This window comes from Pomacea canaliculata, linkage group LG1 (genome assembly GCF_003073045.1).
Source record: "Pomacea canaliculata isolate SZHN2017 linkage group LG1, ASM307304v1, whole genome shotgun sequence".
NCBI classification, from domain to species: Eukaryota; Metazoa; Mollusca; class Gastropoda; order Architaenioglossa; family Ampullariidae; genus Pomacea; species Pomacea canaliculata.
Window position 1 is genome coordinate 16,763,744 of NC_037590.1, and position 16,509 is coordinate 16,780,252.

At 42.0% G+C, this 16,509-nt stretch overlaps 2 protein-coding genes and 1 long non-coding RNA gene across 3 annotated transcripts in view; 1 reads left to right on the forward strand and 2 right to left on the reverse strand.

Annotated features, from left to right (window-relative positions):
- LOC112572573 (cysteine-rich protein 1) overlaps positions 1-2,715 on the reverse strand; it is a 5,053-nt gene extending 2,338 nt beyond the window's left edge. The window contains exons 1-2 of the mRNA XM_025252317.1: positions 2,529-2,715; positions 66-160 (exon numbers count right to left, since the gene is read on the reverse strand). Of these exons, the coding sequence (XP_025108102.1) occupies positions 66-160; positions 2,529-2,568 (135 nt within the window). The 5' untranslated portion in view covers positions 2,569-2,715. The remainder of the gene's footprint in view (positions 1-65; positions 161-2,528) is intronic.
- Positions 2,716-3,095: 380 nt separating this feature from the next.
- Positions 3,096-6,290, forward strand: LOC112572583. Its single transcript, XR_003101033.1, has 3 exons — positions 3,096-3,244; positions 3,355-3,453; positions 3,827-6,290. It is a non-coding gene; the product is annotated as an uncharacterized LOC112572583 (long non-coding RNA).
- A 314-nt stretch (positions 6,291-6,604) lies between these two features.
- LOC112571523 lies at positions 6,605-10,085 on the reverse strand. Its single transcript, XM_025250592.1, has 3 exons — positions 9,753-10,085; positions 9,190-9,415; positions 6,605-8,685 (listed from the first exon to the last, which is right to left on the reverse strand). The coding sequence occupies exons 1-3, from the start codon at positions 10,083-10,085 to the stop codon at positions 6,998-7,000; spliced, it is 2,247 nt and encodes a 748-aa protein (XP_025106377.1). The 3' UTR covers positions 6,605-6,997.
- Between the last annotated feature and the right edge of the window lie 6,424 nt (positions 10,086-16,509).

Below are 16,509 nucleotides of genomic sequence, written 5' to 3' on the forward strand. Positions count from 1 at the left end.
TCTCCCTGCCGCAGGACCAGTAAACATTGGCTTATCTGGGGTTATTGTGTTAGTGGTTAACTTACCTCTGCATGGCTTCCCGCAGTGAGAGTCTTATTGCACTTTTCACACCTCAGACATGGCCTGTGCCAGTCCTTGCCAAGAGAGGTAACTTTCTCAGCTGAAACATTCATGTTCATATTAATGTATTCTGGCTGATGTATATATATGTCTTAAAATTTTGAGGTATAGTCATGGGTTTAATCTGTCCATCAAACTCATTCTTTGCAACAGTTGTGCCGACCTCCAAACAACTAAAGAATTCTTCAGTGAATGAAGGTGAAGACATGTAGATCACCCAGAAAAAGGAAATAAAAAATAAACTAAAAAACGTTTCTTGGAATCTTAATGTGAACGATTTGGCCTTTGATTATCTTTAGTGAAAGACAAAAAGAAAAGTCTAAATGGAAACAGTGAAACTCTGAAGAAAAAAAAAAACTCTGTGTGTGTGAGAGAGAGAGAGAATGGCTGTCTTCAAATCCGAGATATTTCTCAATACGGATCCTTCCCAAAGGCTCGACCTGAAACTACTTTGCGTTCATCATGGTTGACACCGACCAGCCCATCGACGTCACATCGTCCTAGGCTGACAACGCCACAAAAGACCGGATAGGGCGGGTTAAGGGTCAGTGGGTGGTGCCCGTGAGTGGATCGACGGTATGAAAAGGATGTGTTAGAGTCGTGCCAGCACTGCAGTAACTGCATGTTTACTTGCATAAATGCTTCTCATAGCGAAGCTTCGTATTCCACGATAAGCCTACACCTTGCCAGTGTGTGACTAATACAACTTTATGGAACGCCAAGTCTGAAAGCTTCTCACGGTCTGATTACTGTCAGGGACGTGGTCCTTTCACTAGCTGTCGTGTGATTCCAGGAGTGCGTGAACCGAAAATAGAGTAAAATGTCAGGCGGGCGAGGAGAGGCGCACCCACAGTGAAAATGTTTACGCATGCACGAAATACAAAAACAAAGTGCTAGTCATAGTTGTGTGTGATAAAAAGAGAGAAATTTGAACATTCAAAACCCGTATACATGTATTTCATTAAATGGACCAGCGTTTTGCAACTTAAACTTTTTTAAAATGTGTATAGATGCAGAAGAAAGCTCTGGAGGTGGCTAGCAGACGAGGCTTAATACTATGTTTACCAGGCATGAGCTCTTACTTTATGATTCGCCCATTCGCCCAGCTAACAATAGGCGCTGTAAGTGTATGCTTGAAGTAGGTAGACACACCCTCACCGTCAACATGTTTTGCGTCTGGCCTGAATGTCAAAGTCTACCTGCCGGTGGTAATTGTCAAACAAATAAAAAAAACCCAACTTTATGGTGTAATTCATCTTATACACTGATTTTACCGCTTATGGTGAAGCATAACATTGGCTGAATATTTTTTAGTGTTTTTTTTTTTTTTTCTTATCGCATTTTTTGTTGTTGTCTTGTTGGTGAATGTTTGTGTTCGTTTTTTTTCGTAACCGTGTAAACATTGAAGGGTTGTGTGGGGCGGAAAAGGGAGGTGCTCGTCATCTTGCCAAGGTGAAGCAGCACTGGATGCATTGGCTGTGTGTGCACTATGCAGCATGACTGGCACCCCTCCGTCCCTACTGCGATGTGTTCTAAGGATCACAGGAGGAGTTTCCGACAAGGCCGGTCCATGTGTACCCTTAGAAAGCAGCAAAAGGGCTATAGCGCTTGCTTGTCCAAAGCAGTTAAGCCTTTCTTTCCTTTGCTTTTGTCGTTGACTTCCGTTAACTGCATTATCACCACCCTCACATGTCCCCCATGCATCAGTGCACGAACTGAAGCAATAAATTTAACTGAGCAAACAATCAAGACTGTATCAGATATGAGAATCCCGCGTGCTAATGCATGGATACAGTATTCGCACGTATAATAATGCTCAAAATTAGAATGGACATTGTAATGAAGGAGGGAGAAAAAAAAAGTTCAAGTGATGAGAATGACCGCTTTTTGACAAGTTGTCACTTCATCATCTATATCCACGCCACTCACACGCGCGCGCACATGCTTGCGTCAGTGAGTGCAATAAGTGCGCGAATTTACAAAATGAGGAGACAGGAAACTGCAGACTACACGTATACATATCGCCGGCATCTACAAGAACAAGCCTGAAGCCTGAAAGGCAATGCAACAAGTGAAATAAGCATAAACACTCTAAACAAACCCTATGCGCGCTTGCATTCTCATCTTCCAGATGAGAGCGGGAAAAAAAATTGTTTACGCTCCGATTCGATCGAACGGTCCGACGGTAGGTCGGCAACATATTAACCAGGCTTACAGCGCTTACGACACGAAAATGCTGTCTATGTCACAAATTTGACACAAAATCATTTACCGATCAGCGAAAGCTTATCTTTATTTTTCATAGCTCCTCGATTTACATCAAAATACAGCTTTTTATTGTCGCTGTACTTTAAATATGTATGGTAATTAATAACTTTTGGTACTGTCGACGTCTGAGGGGTACTCACCAAAGTACACTTCCTTCTGGCATTTTGGGCACTTAGGCATGATTGAAGATCAAAGTTCTAGAGGCGTCTCAGTATTCACTGTGTTTGAAACTGGGCAGAATCCGATTGTCGAGTGAAGGAAACCGACTTGCCAGGCGGGGAAATCAAGTGGCCGCGCGACCTGTTTGGTTAACGCCCAACTTTTGCACACGACATGTGATGAGTAACAGCCGTCTTTTGCACACGACACTAATGTTTGTCATCCGTGCTGGACAATAGTGAAAATAATGGGTGCTGCAGTGTAGTTTTTTTATACGATTGTGTAGGCGTAGAAATTATTACAACTCCACTTATAGCTTTTCTATGATCCTGCATGTATACGCATTAAAACATGCATAGCATAAGGTCACACCGATTTGCCATTTTCTTTCCCTGGATGCGCGCACATGCACAATTTCAGAACTTTACGTCGAATCAATGGCGTTTTCCACCATAAATGTGTACAATTAATAGTTTCAATAGTTACAAGCCAAATTGTTTTTTTCCGAGACCAAAAACAACAACAACAAAAAAAATTAAGGGAGGCGATCCAGCTGAAATTTTGAAGAAAATAAGCGTAACCTCCCTTGGACGATGTGTTATGTCGTCGGCACAGCAGAAGTATGTCGAAAGCAGTAGCTTCAGCTCGTCGAAGAATGCAACAATATCCTCAAGCATTTTTACAGTGTACAGGACCGGTAACGTTATTTCTGAGCGTTTGTTTATTATGCTTTGGTCAGTACAGCTCTGTATTCTTTTCCTACCTTTTAGTTTTTGATACTAAGATTTTGCTTATTTTTTTAAACAGGCAGCAGCTTATGGAAAGTGCGTCGCTGTCAAAGACAATGTCACGAAGCATATATGTGACAAGGAGTTTAGAGCTTTAAAGGACTGCATTGAAAAAGCGGTAAGGATGCGTAAAAAACTTCAGTGTTCGGAATAATCGAGAGTTCTACACAGAGATACTAAGAACATTACCATTTCTTAAATACCGAGGGTATACCCATGCATACATGCAGATTGAATTTTGAGAGCATTGTGTGAAGTTGTATCGTGTACGTGTTTGTGTGTGAGAGAAAAGGAGAGAGAAAGTAGGAAGAGAGGAACACTACTAATACATAGGTTTTAAAGTTCATTTATATATTTAGAACTGACATTTGAAAATAACATCAAATTTTCAGCAATTTTGATGCAAATTTTAATGTTTAATTTCTTTTTATTTATTTAATGTAAATGTCTTTTTCTACCTTTTTTTTTTTTTACATCGTACACTTTTTCAGATGCAGAAAACAAAGTAACTGACACAACCCAGAAGATACTGTACAGTTGTTATAAGCTTTTAATAGCATAAATAAAATATTGACAGTTTAGAATCATATCTTTTCCATGTGTCATAAAGATGTTTATTATGGTGAAAGTGTTGCTTATGGGACTAATATAAAGCCTATAGAAAGGTGATAATTTATCAGTTTACTGTTGGGAATGCTTGTCCCCTTGTCATACAAGAATAAGTTGAATGTTAACTCACAATGTTTTGTAAATTGTGTTTAAAGTGGGCAAATGTGCATGCATGCACTGAGGCTGCATTTGGTGGCAATCATTACAAGGAAAAGCATCTACAATGTTCTTGTTTTTGCAAATAGCTACCTCTCTTCCCATGCTGAGTACAGAGTGTTGCTTTAGGTCAGTATTGTTATAGATTTTTTTTAATGAGTTTGAAGGTGATTTTAGCTTGTGCGTTTATGAATGACTAGTAAATTTCCACCAGTCTTGTACAGTGTTTGATTTGGCAATATCTTGTGGATGTGCTCATTTTTTTATACTTTCTGTAGTGTGTGCATGCACACGTAGTGATCATTGAATATGTGTGTTTAGATGGGTGGTAGTAAGTCTAGTTGATACTGTTCAACAATCATTTGCTGTCATAACAAGTAACGGGAGCAAAGCAACTTAAACAATTGGTAACAAATCATGAAATCCAAAAATGGAATCTAAGCAAATAGCAAAAGTCAAATCACAATTTGTATTACTGGACAGCTTGCAGACAATTTTTTTTCAATTTATTACCAAAATGAGGCTATACAGCAAACAGCTTAAGGCTTAGCGAACAATGACAATGGCTATCAGCAGAGTCTGAGAGAGTAGCTACAATATGTAAACAATCAAGAGGTGACCCATACTACATGGTAGGATGTCACTGTGGAGTGTCAAATGTTTCGGTTTAATTTTTTTTTTTTTGCTTCCGCAGGCAAGTATACTGAAAGAGCAAAGCAAGTGGCTCTCATTTATGCTATAGGCCTTTCAGGCAAAAGTTTCAATCAAATGCAGCATGCGAACATTTCAGTGATTGAATTTAGATCTCCATGTTTATGTGCGTTTCATGCTATTCATCATTCATTAAGAAAGCTTTCAGACTAATGAAGCAGATTATTTTGTGTTATAAATAGGCAAGGGTTCGGTAAACAGTGCAACAAAGCAATGCATTTACGGTAATTATATTACTGACATCAAAAGTCTCGTTAAATTCCATCTTCAGAGAAGTTGGCGGAGAAGTTGGCATGATGCTAAACGTTGGTGGCGGCAGACAGTCATCAGACCACCCATGCACGTCCATGGGCGAATGCGTGACGTGTAAGGGCGACGGCTTACGTTGTCATGGCGACGACTTGCTTTGTCATGGCGACGGATTACGCTGTCATGGCTGCAGTGGAGGGAGAAAGCTGGGCGAGTATGTTGATCAGGCCTACTCATGTTCAAACAAGGAGTCGCTCCTTTTGTGTGCTCTGGTAACAGTATCGGTGTGTGAGAGCTTCTATGGAATAAAGGTAATCATTCAGACTGAGCTTTTAGTAGATAAGAAAAATTCAGGACAGGTTGAATCAAGTTGTACACATCTCAAAGATCGCTGGGACGGCCCAGAATGATCTTCTGCCTCTTTGTAACTGGCAGGGACTGTCTGAAGTCATCACGATCCTGCGAAATGATAGATATGTCCTATCGGGAGAGTCAGCTCCCCATTCCGTGTACCTGTATGCAGGAGCAGCTGGTTGAGAATGCCCTGTGGTGTTTCGGCCCAGAGATTTCTAAACGCTGGGGTGTGGCCTGTGTGGGTGTGTGAGTGTGTGATGGTATGCGGGTCTGAATTGTGATAACACGGGGATCTGGCTGGTGTGACATGTATGAATATGCGATGGTATTGTTGGCGTTGTTTTATATGCTTCTTAAACTCTTATAGAAGTATTGCTTAAATTACTTTCTTGGGTAAATAAAGTACATTTGTTTTTAAAAGCCCATTAAAATTCCTTAATAATAATTGGTGAGCTCGTGTTGCGCAGCACCCCAGCCATAGCCAGGCTCGCCGCGCTTGACAAACACAAGAAAATAAAGGAATCCTGGGGCTTTTTCGTTGAAGTTAGCGGAAGACTTGAGTTGTTGCGTTGCTGGTGGAATCTTTAAAGACAAACATTGTGATTTGGTAAAGTTCAACTTTACAGGTCGCACAGTCTTGTAGAGAACGTAGAATAGGTTAATATTTCATAGTAGCAACGACATGTGCAAACAACTGTCATGGCATCAGGTACAACAGAGTAGCAGCCTATGGAAAATTCTGAAAGTCGATGAATGAACGTTGTCGTTGCTTTACTGGTGTACATCTTGATAGGCCAAGACTGTGATCAGTTACATAATTTTTAAATACTTTTTTAGATGAAGAATAAAATTTGAGGAAAAAGGCAGGAGCTTGTGTATGGATGCTTGGTTTTTCAGGAGTGTGTAGTTAATTATTGTGAAGTATAATAAAGTGTGTTTGTGATTATTGATGCTACAACAGATGCACGTCTGTTGATAAACAGAGATCCGTCACCGCTATGAAGATCGCTCATATCGCTCTCACGTTGCATGCACAAATACGGTAAAACACAAGTGCTAAACGTTTCTAAAAAATAAAAACTGTACCAACAGATTGCTCGCTGTCTCACACACACATGTGACTTTCTGTACTAGCTCTCTGCTTTTTCACAAAACACCGAGGATTGATTTATTTTTATCATTTAATTTGACTTCAAAAACCATTAATTCATCACAAGAAGTCTGAATTTTTCGTTAAATGTTGGAATTAATTGCAACATTTGTATAAAATAATGGGATTTATGTAGGTCGTCGTCTGAATCAAAGTCTGGATAAGAAACAGCAGACAATTTTCTTGCCTGAGCGGTTCTGCTGTTAATGGTACCCTGTTTTGCTTTCGTTGTTTTTACACAGGCATAGCAGTCCTTTCACCCAGCCAGTTGAGCAAGTATCTGAAATTATTCGTTCATCCACTTTCGCAAGTTCATATGCAAAAATCAAAAAAAGTCAGCCATACCAGCTAAACATTGTCATAGAAAGCACCGAGTTTTTGATAAGGAGTTATTGGCATCTGTTAAGAAGGTCGAGGATGTGGCACAGCGGGGTTATGACCTCGTTACTCGGACGACCTTGCCCGTGACCGTTCTCCAGGGATCGTTAACACTAACTCCATCCGTCTCATCAGCCTTGACGACGATGTCAGTGGTCAGGCGGTTATCGGAACAAGGCAGCATGATGGCGGAGAGCGAGGTCTGGTATGAGATGTATCTCTGCACGTTGACGTCCCTTACATCGTCCAGAAACAAGCTGGTGAGCTGGTCGAAAAATGTGAGGTGAACTCTCCGTTGAACGTAACGGGTCCGGGTCAATGTCAGGGTCAAGCGGCCACGACCCGTGCTGCTCAATTCCACCTCTTCGATGTCGCTGTCTGGGGATTCCACCTCCAGGTCACGCTGACCAAGGGAGAAGGAGACCTGACGGTTGGCTTCCAACTCTGGGAAGAAGTAGCACCGGGAGGTCTGGTCGAAAACCATGCGAAGAGAACCAGCGTCTTCTTGCGAGCTGTAGAGGAGGATCCTTGAGCCCGAAATCTCTTTCCTGTTGCCATTCTGCGATCCTGACATCTTGATCTTCATGGACTTGGCTCCAGGGACGTTCACGACCTCCACTCTGACGCCGTTGTCAGCGTACAAAACTTGGCGTTTAAGGCCCGGAGCGAGCCAGTGGTCGTTGGAAACCGCTGCATTGGTCTTTCCTCTGTTCACCTCAGCAGGGAGGAAGTCCACAGCCAGGGAATTCATGACGAACGTCGTTTTTACGTCCGGAAAGTGAACGCTGACCATTGCCTCGCGGAGGGAAGCCGGTATGGTCAGAGTGAATCTGCCTTCCGACTCGTCTTCCAAATCGACAATCCTGGGTCCTTTAACGATGATATTGCCATTCTGCACGTCCTGAAGCGTGACGTCAAGCTCCAGCTGCTTCCGACTGTTGCCGAGGCATGAAACTCTCATAGAGAAGGTAACAGACTCAGCTTCCGTCTCCTCGGGTAAGGAAAACCTGAGGGAGAAGGAGGATAAGCGCTCTGGGGTCACCCTGGCTGGTAGAGTTGCGTTCAGGCGGTCGATGGAAGAGAAGCTGTCGATAGTAAGGTCGGTAAGGTCAGAAACTTGTCTGCAAGAGTATCTAGCATTGTCATTTCCAACAGCTAAAACGACTTTTCGTGACCTCTCGGAACGAGGGACCCGGATTGGGGCTGTAGTCGACTTGCAGCCGTCTCCTCCCTGCGCAGGACGGGAGATGTTGATGGTCAGACCCGTGACCTGGCTCTGGGGAAAGAGGTCAAGGCGATACTCGCCATCAGAGCATGCGTAGTAGCCGTTCTTGCGCAAGGACAGCTTGCCGATGAAGTCTGGAGTTCCCAAGGTGAACTGCTCTGGGTTTAGGCACTGAGCAGCGGTCGACCCCGTACTGGTGCTGATGTGGCTGTCACTGAGACTGCTGCTGGAAACAACGCTTGGGGTGGTCGTGGGTGTAGTGCCACTTGAGCTGCTGCTTCCCTCATTGCTGCTGCTGGGACTATTGTTGTTGCCGTCACTGCTACTAGGAGTACTGTGGCTACTGATGGGGATACTTTCACTGCTGATGGGAGTGCTGCCACTACTTGACGGGTTGTTGTCAATGCTGCTGGGGCTCTCGCTGCTAGGACTGGCGTAGCTGGTACTGGGGCTGCTCTCACCATTTGGAGTATAAGAGACATTGGATTCGTAGTCAGAAGTACCACTGGAGCTCTTTTCTGCAAAAGATATTTATTTTTAAGCAGCGTTTAATAAATCTGTAAAATTCTATTCAAAAGAGCGTTTCCTATCTGGCAACCTCAAAGAACGCAAAAGCGCTCTGCTGAGTTAGCAAACAAGTTGAGCGGAAAAGTAGTTAGGAAGGCATTTATTTTCGTAGCTACCAATAACAAATAGCGACTATCAGAACTGAATGATAACTTGCATTCATCTTCTCGCAGATCTATATCATCTGCAACTACTTATTGAACAAAACAACTGCAAAACCACATACACAGATGTTGTTTATTTGTTTTTAGCATCTTAAAAAACTGCCAGCGGCCATTTTGCATGGATCGAAGTTATATTTACATTATTAACTTTTGTAAATATTTTTAACATCGACATTAATCAGCAGCGACGCCTGAATAAAAGAGCTTCAAGTAAATGAACCAAAAAAAATTAGGGTTGACGCTAGGGACCCAAAAAATGTGTCACTGCGAAGAGGAACTGCAGAAACTAACCTGGATCTTCACATGTCACCTCTTGCCGAGTGAGGTCCGAGCTCAATCCGATCTTGATTTCGTCGATCTCTATCCCCCAAGGATCTGACGACATCGACATCTTCAGTTTGACATCAATGGTGTGTTTGCCTTTGCTCAGAAACCTGGCAGTCAAGGACCCGGAGGAGTGAAACAGGTTCCAGCTGTTCCCAAAGTTGGAATTATCTGCTGTCTCAAAAGTTCCAGTCTAGTGGACAAGGAAAAGGGCAGAAAAGCGATTACACAAACGCTCTACTTTGTCGCACATTTCATTAAAAATTTATCGAAAAATAGGCTAAGTTTGCAGAGAGAGAGAGAGAGATCAGGGTGGGTGCGTGCGTATGAGAGAGAACGAGCGAAAGAATAAAAAAGGCTTTTTTGGTTTTAAGTAGCAAATCTTCCGTTTATTGGAGGATTTGAATATCAAGTTATTGAATATTATTATTAGACTTGTAAATATACGAATAAAACATATGTATGTAAAAGATAACAGAGGACAATAAAAACAAAACAGAAGGAAGTGTAAACAAAAGAGTAAAATTCACCTCTTGTTCATCCACCAAAATGGCGCCTATCTTGCTCCACCCGTCAGTAGAGTAGCGGACGTCTTCCACGAACACCTGCATGTCGGAGGGCAGGCAGATGACGAAGCGCAGGAAGTCGCCGTCTCGCTGCAGCAGCACGGACCTGGCGTTGCTGGCATTGCTGCGCCAGCGAGCGTTGGCTGGGTCGTAGCCTACAGTGTCCTCCGCCTGCAAGTCCAGCACCACGCCACCCTGACTGAGGCAGACCAGGTGCAGCAACAAGACCCACGTGACTACTCTGCCTGTCCACTTGCGGGTGTCGGAAAGCGACGACATAACATTCATGTTAGACATTCTGGCAACCTGTTTCTTTCGTCGAATTTCTTTTTCTTCTCTTCTTTGTCCTTTGTATTTGTTTCGAAAAAAAATCAACGGATTTCGGCTTGTTTTTCAAATTTGTAGAATTATTTTAAAATGTTCTTTTTCGTATTTCTTGCAGCTTTGTCAATCCTAGATTTTCTCAGTCAAAAGAATTCGCTCGATCACATAAAATATGAAGAGAACGAGCTAACTGAATTTATGTAGGTTCTGTCACCTACGAAACTACTTTTAACTTCACAAAGTTTCTTCTTCTTCGATCCCCGATTCTGCCAGGTGAAAACGGATTCATTTTATACCAAGCGGGACGGCGGGCCTGCCTCTTTGTATACACCCACAACTTGTTGGTTTAAGTTGCTCACCGGATTTTCGTAATGTCGGGGGAAGAGCCTTCTGTCAAAATAACGCCCTTTCTGCAACCCCACTTTAATTTTTCAAACGTATAGTTAAAGACTGGGGCTTGGCTGGCCGTCATTGGATTTGCATTTCTTTACATTGTCAGCAAATGATAGGAGCGCCACAGACGATGTAGACAGAGTGAAGAGAACGGGCGGAAGGGATGGTGGGTAACGGAGAAGGGGCGTGTGTCGAGTGTGGCGGTAAATCAGCCTGACTCTGACGTAAGTATAATTGTAATTTATCCACTGTCTTCACCTGCAGGAGTGCTTGCTTGAAGCGGAGTGACGCACGCATCACTGTCCAGTTGCTGCGCGTGGAGGTCAGAGTCTGGCGCGAGCGCGTCAGGTGCGTTAGAGCTACCACTTCCTGTCTTCTTTCTCGTCTTCGTCATCGACATATGACGTAAATAGTTTTTACACAACTGAAAACATTGTAGTTTGTTTACAGCAAATAGGTTCAAGTCCTGTTTTGCGTAAGAACAGGTGTTGGGAAAGTGATGTGGACAAGGAACGGTGGGAAAAGAAGATGATGTATGCAACGGAACCTCTGGATATAAAATTTCGTTCACACGTGGTTTATAATTTATGAGTTTTCTTAAATAAAATTTACTCAGTAGTCATAATTTAATTTTTTATTCTCTTTTACAGCAAACTCCTAAAACTGAAAACGCAGAATGCGATGTGTAAAATTCTAGTGGAATTCACGTGATTCTAAATTTTTTTTTCAAGAACTGATGAGTTTTGCAAGTCATACAAAGACTTCTGACTCTTCTAACAGCATTGTAAATAGAAGAAAAATTTCCACAAGATAACATTTACTGTACAACGTTTAAACTGGATTTTCTGGAAGTGTGCGTTTTGCGAGAAGGTCTGTACAAGTCACTTCCAATCAGGCCTGACGAGAGGGGGGACAGTGGGGTCTGGTGTACCCGGGCCCGCGGCTGTAAATGGGACCCGGCCTTGCTCAGTGGATTTTTTTCCTTCTTCCTTTCCTCTTTCGTTTAAAGAAAGATTGACGTAACATTCCTTAGTTTGGGATAATTTTTTTTGATAGAGTGGGGTACTCCAAGTTTGATCCTTTAATGTCATTTTTCCTCATATACAGTGATATACTATCCACTCACTTGTAAACAACTCTATGTTCAAGTATTTCATCCTAGCGCACTTGTCCTAATATTTGCAGTCTATGCTATTTTATTGAATGAAATGTAGATATCGACAATCGAATTGTAAGTATATTATTATACACCGGGAAAATAATTTACAAATTACAAAGGACCCGGAGAGATAGTCTACCCCGAGGCCCTGCTGGCTCTCGGGGCCCTGCTTCCAACGAACACTGCATAACCAGACTTATATGTTAAAATTTATCACTGAGTGCAAGACATTACAAAACAATGTCTGTGGTAGTTTGATTGTGGGTTAGTGACTTTCCATAGCTTTCCCCTTTGTTGTAACATTAAAACATCTGTGACAAAGCAGTTGTAGCATGAAGAAGATAGCAAGCTTTGTTTTTTGTGTTACACAATACAGTTATATAATATTAAACTAAATTTATACTGATTTTTACGTTTATGAAAATTATATTTTCTGCCAGAACAAATTTGTGTTGTTTTTAGTTTATATGTATGTTACAAAATCAGAAATAATTTCTCTCCGATGGATCACAATTTGGCTAAAGGATTGCCTATTGCATAGCATTTGCGCCTCAAATTCCAAACATTTGTCGGGCAAACTTCAGGGTGAACGCACTTCAACTTCGCAATCAATCCCTTTATTAAAACTCATTTCGCAGAGGAAAAAGAGCCAGCATATCTGACTGGCAATTTAAGAAAGGGACGCAATCGAGTAGTCAGAAGATTAACATTTTCCCGAAAGATTATGTCCCTTAGTTTGCTCGTTTGAAAAAGAAACCCATTCTCGTTAATCGACACACGCACACAGATTGAGAAAGAAGAAAGGAAGTACGTATTCCGGCGATAGCATACAGGGCAGACAGCTGGAGGATGAGGCTTTAATTGTCAAGTAAATATATCGCAGTAAAAAGTCACTGAACTATGGATGGAAGTACTGACAAATCTTTCTTCACACAAAAGTTGCTGACATGCGCTGTCAGTTTTGAAGCCAAATCCTCGTCTGACCTCGAGTATCTGTTCATCATCATCGTCACCCGTTGCCAAGTGCCAACTAGCCGCCAACAAATTCAACAATCAATGTTTACGTTTCAAGAATCTTTTATGGCTTCTTGTTTAAAAGAGAGAGAGAGAGATTCTTGTAAGACCTCGTTAATTTATTCCTTCTTCAAAACGTACCTTCGGTCTGTTTTCTTTCCGTTTTTTAACAGGGCGATGACATAATCGCTAGAGGGAGTGGTGGCATGTTTGCTATGATCGTCGCCTAGAGGTTTCCTTTCCAGTGACATAATTCATCAGCTGAATTTGGCCAACAATGCATTTGCTGACTGCGCCTTTTCTTCAAACTTCATGTCACGTGACAACGCTCATCGTCTTCATTAATTGTATTTGCCTTCAGCGTGTCTTCCAAAAAAAGGAATTTTCTTCCCGTTGGCACTTCTTCAGATGGAACTCAGGTTTAAAAAGTATAGCCCATCCCATATTGTGTAATCCTTCTACTATGTATGTATATAATTTATTTCACATAAAATTAATTGTATATGTTTATATATACACATTTCATATAGTTGAATATTTGCCTTTTATTTGAATGACTTCTTCCGATGGCCAAAGGTACTGCTGGAAGTAGTTTAAACTACTTCATTTCAGTTCGGTCAGCGTGGAATATCTATTTGCATTTTGAACTTGGGGGTCAGAACTGTTCTCGTGTATCCATAGGCGTCCAGGTATCATACCTGAGTTATCCATTTACTTATTGAATACTTTTTTAAAATCTTGTTTATTGGTGTTATTTATGCTGATGTAGAAAGTGTGAATCGTCTTTTATTAGTCGGAGACTGTCTCATCTTTGTTTTCACATCCTGTGGTGGATTAATACGCTACTCCTTGTTTACACTGAGTGGTTAACAGAAGCCCATCCCACCTCAAACATTCAAGAAGAAGTAAGGAAGTGGGTGTAGGGGTTACGCGACTACCTCGACCTCTCAGCGCTCTTACTTTGTCAAAAAATTGTTCCAGAACAGACTTTTCAGGTGGAACATCGGCGACACTGCATGGTCACAGCTGCAGACCAGATGGTGATAGAATGGTGTGGAAAAGAAAGCATCGCCTTTGATTTCGAGAGCGACGGTTACAATGAGAAACAATTCAGTCGTTAGTGACAACTGATAGGACGACATGATCAGATGAAGATATGAAAGACGCGCACACACACACACACAAAATACATTTCATTTCTTTTTGAATTCTTTCTTTTGCTCGGCATGTATTACTGTGTTCACCGGTCACCTATGTCGCTTCAAAAGCGCTGGAAATTCTTTCTTTTGACCCGGATCCCTTATGCTGCAGACCCTGCATTGACTTTTTAAGCAAAACTCACTCCTTTCTGTGAGCTCAAGATATACTCAAGCCACCTCTGCTTTGAGCACAATGGATGCACTGGTGACGTCACTGAGTAAATGCGAGGTGCGGATACGTCTGTCACGTGTCGGCAATGTGCGCACGACACACCTCATCTGCTAGCTCTGTGTGTGTGTGGAGGGTGTGTGTATGTGTGTGCCCGTACAAGTGTGAGTCTGTGTGTCCATGCATGTGTGTGAGGAAGGGGGGAGGTCTTGCAACGGATGGCGTGAAAAGAAGACGTCAGCGCGCTCGTTTGGAAATAGAGGGGAATAGAGCTTAGTGTGTTTGGGTGGGGAGTGTACCTGTAGTCGATGATCAGAGACGAAAAAGTTAGCAACAGCACGTGCATTGAATGCAACTGCTAGGTGACAGACTTAGAAAATAAACTTTCTTCGGAATCGTGTCTCGGTCTAGCCAATACCCTGACCTTTACACAAGTTTATGTTTGAGCCAATTATGTACCGTGACTGGGGACTCACCTCTTGCTGTCTTCACTGGGCTTCACTCGCTAAAATCTTCATTGGCAAATTTCTTTTGACCTTTGAGTCTTTCTCACTTCGTGATATTTTCAGTCATCAGGGAGCGTTAAATCTGGGATGCTTTGCTACAGGGGGCGAATTTTATTTTTATTATAGATTTGTAGTCTGTGCTGCCGCCGCACCACAGCTCTCGTGGCGCTGGCACTCAGTTTTGCCGTGCTGTGATAAGGCCACAAGCTGGCTGTTAAACCTCAATAATCGATTGAATCGATTACAGTATTGCTGTCTGGCTTTCTGACGTGGTGAAACATTTATGGAACATTTGTAAGCTGTGGAGAAGTAAAGTGTGGAGAAGCAAACTAGCTAGAAAACAGTGTGTTGCTGTAGGTATTAGTGATAAGGCAACAGGTTGTCGTGCCTCACGCAGCTACATGTTCACGAAGGCGGAGTTTAGAGACAACATGACTTACAATAGACTAGTATATGGCAGCCGTATATAGACAACCTGCAGCTGTCGAATGTAGGGCGAAGGTAGACAAGGCCACTAGCAACAGTCGGATGCTTGTACAAATGTTGACGAACTCTATAATCGATGGCCCACCTTCATCTGTCTAGCTCTGAATGTGCGTTAACATTATTGCTACGTTTGCAGTGTAGGACGCCGAACTCAAGGGGTGTGGTGGGGAATTGTTGTTATATACAGTAACCAGCCGGCCCTTTAAACAAGTACCACAAAATGTTTTCTGGAACCTCGAGACAGGTTCTCATACGGATCCTGAGATCGTCATCTCGCGAGATGAACGGATCCTGCACTCAATGCATTCTTGTTACTAACGTCATATCCTGCTTTTATTTACACACAGTCCATTCAAATCGCCACAAACAATTTGACACTAACCACATGTTGTCTCTCTTCGTCACATATGTTCCTTACAATGCCGGCTACGTGATATGCACCTTAGGACCTTAAGACCTCTTGCTGTAAGTGTCAACGAACACCTGAATGCAAAAAGTAGAATCGTTTAACTTATTTAAAGGCAAACTGCAAACCAACAGTATTAATGTTGGTCAAAACAGGATCGAATAAGCAACTCATTACTTTTTAGACAATCATGCCTTCAAAAAGCGGCAAGGACAGAAATGGTCAAAGTCAGTATGCCATGACGACAACCAATCGCAGAGCTTGGATCATATTAAAACGTTGCCAATTAATTTCATTCATTACGACTACGGTTATGGGGTCTTTTAAATGTTGACCTGAATACTAGATGACTGAAAGAAATTGTTGTTTTCTCCTATGTGTGGAAATTAGTCTTCTGTTAAAAAAAAAAAAATTACCCCAATCCTCTAAAAAATTTGCACCTCCTCAACCTTTAAATGTGTGATCCGCCTCTGCATCGTATTGTCTCCGATTTAACTACGCCTTGCACTGAGCGAGATAACCACACCCTGCTCGCTAGACTTTGCAAATGTATCCGGTGTCCTGATACCGCTGCGTGCCTTCATTAATCGTGTTCACCGGCTGCAAAACAACAAATCTGGAATTATTCTTATGTATATATAATTTTTACGTCAATTTTTACATTATGTTTTTAAGTCGTGTATCGGCATTATTACGAATTTACGATAGTCATTGAGAAAAAGGTTATAAGAACATTTTACGCATTGTAGAATGCACATTTCAGTAGCCTGCACTATTTCATCCTTTTTTGTTAATTACACTAAAGCTGATAATATTATTAGTATCAGCATTAGCGTTAGCTAGTACCCGTACCGTTGCTTATCCCGCTACGATTATTATTGGTTGCAATTACAGTAATAACTAGAATAGCATTGTTGTGAGGGTGGTCTGCGAGCATTGACACGTTTCTCTGGTAATTATAACAAAGATTTCCACAAAAGCTTTTCCCACCCTTGTTCGGTCATGAATCGGAGAATATTTGTCAAACTAGCATTCATGGAATAACCCAGTTGAAGACATGAAGGT

Excerpts from the sequence above, each read along its gene's own strand:
- LOC112571523 (XM_025250592.1), bottom strand. The coding sequence starts at position 10,085 with ATGTCTAACATGAATGTTATGTCGTCGCTTTCCGACACCCGCAAGTGG. Across the intron at positions 9,416-9,752 it reads TTTTGGTGGATGAACAAGAG|ACTGGAACTTTTGAGACAGC; the intron begins GTGAATTTTACT and ends CTTGTCCACTAG. Across the intron at positions 8,686-9,189 it reads GGTGACATGTGAAGATCCAG|AAAAGAGCTCCAGTGGTACT; the intron begins GTTAGTTTCTGC and ends TATCTTTTGCAG.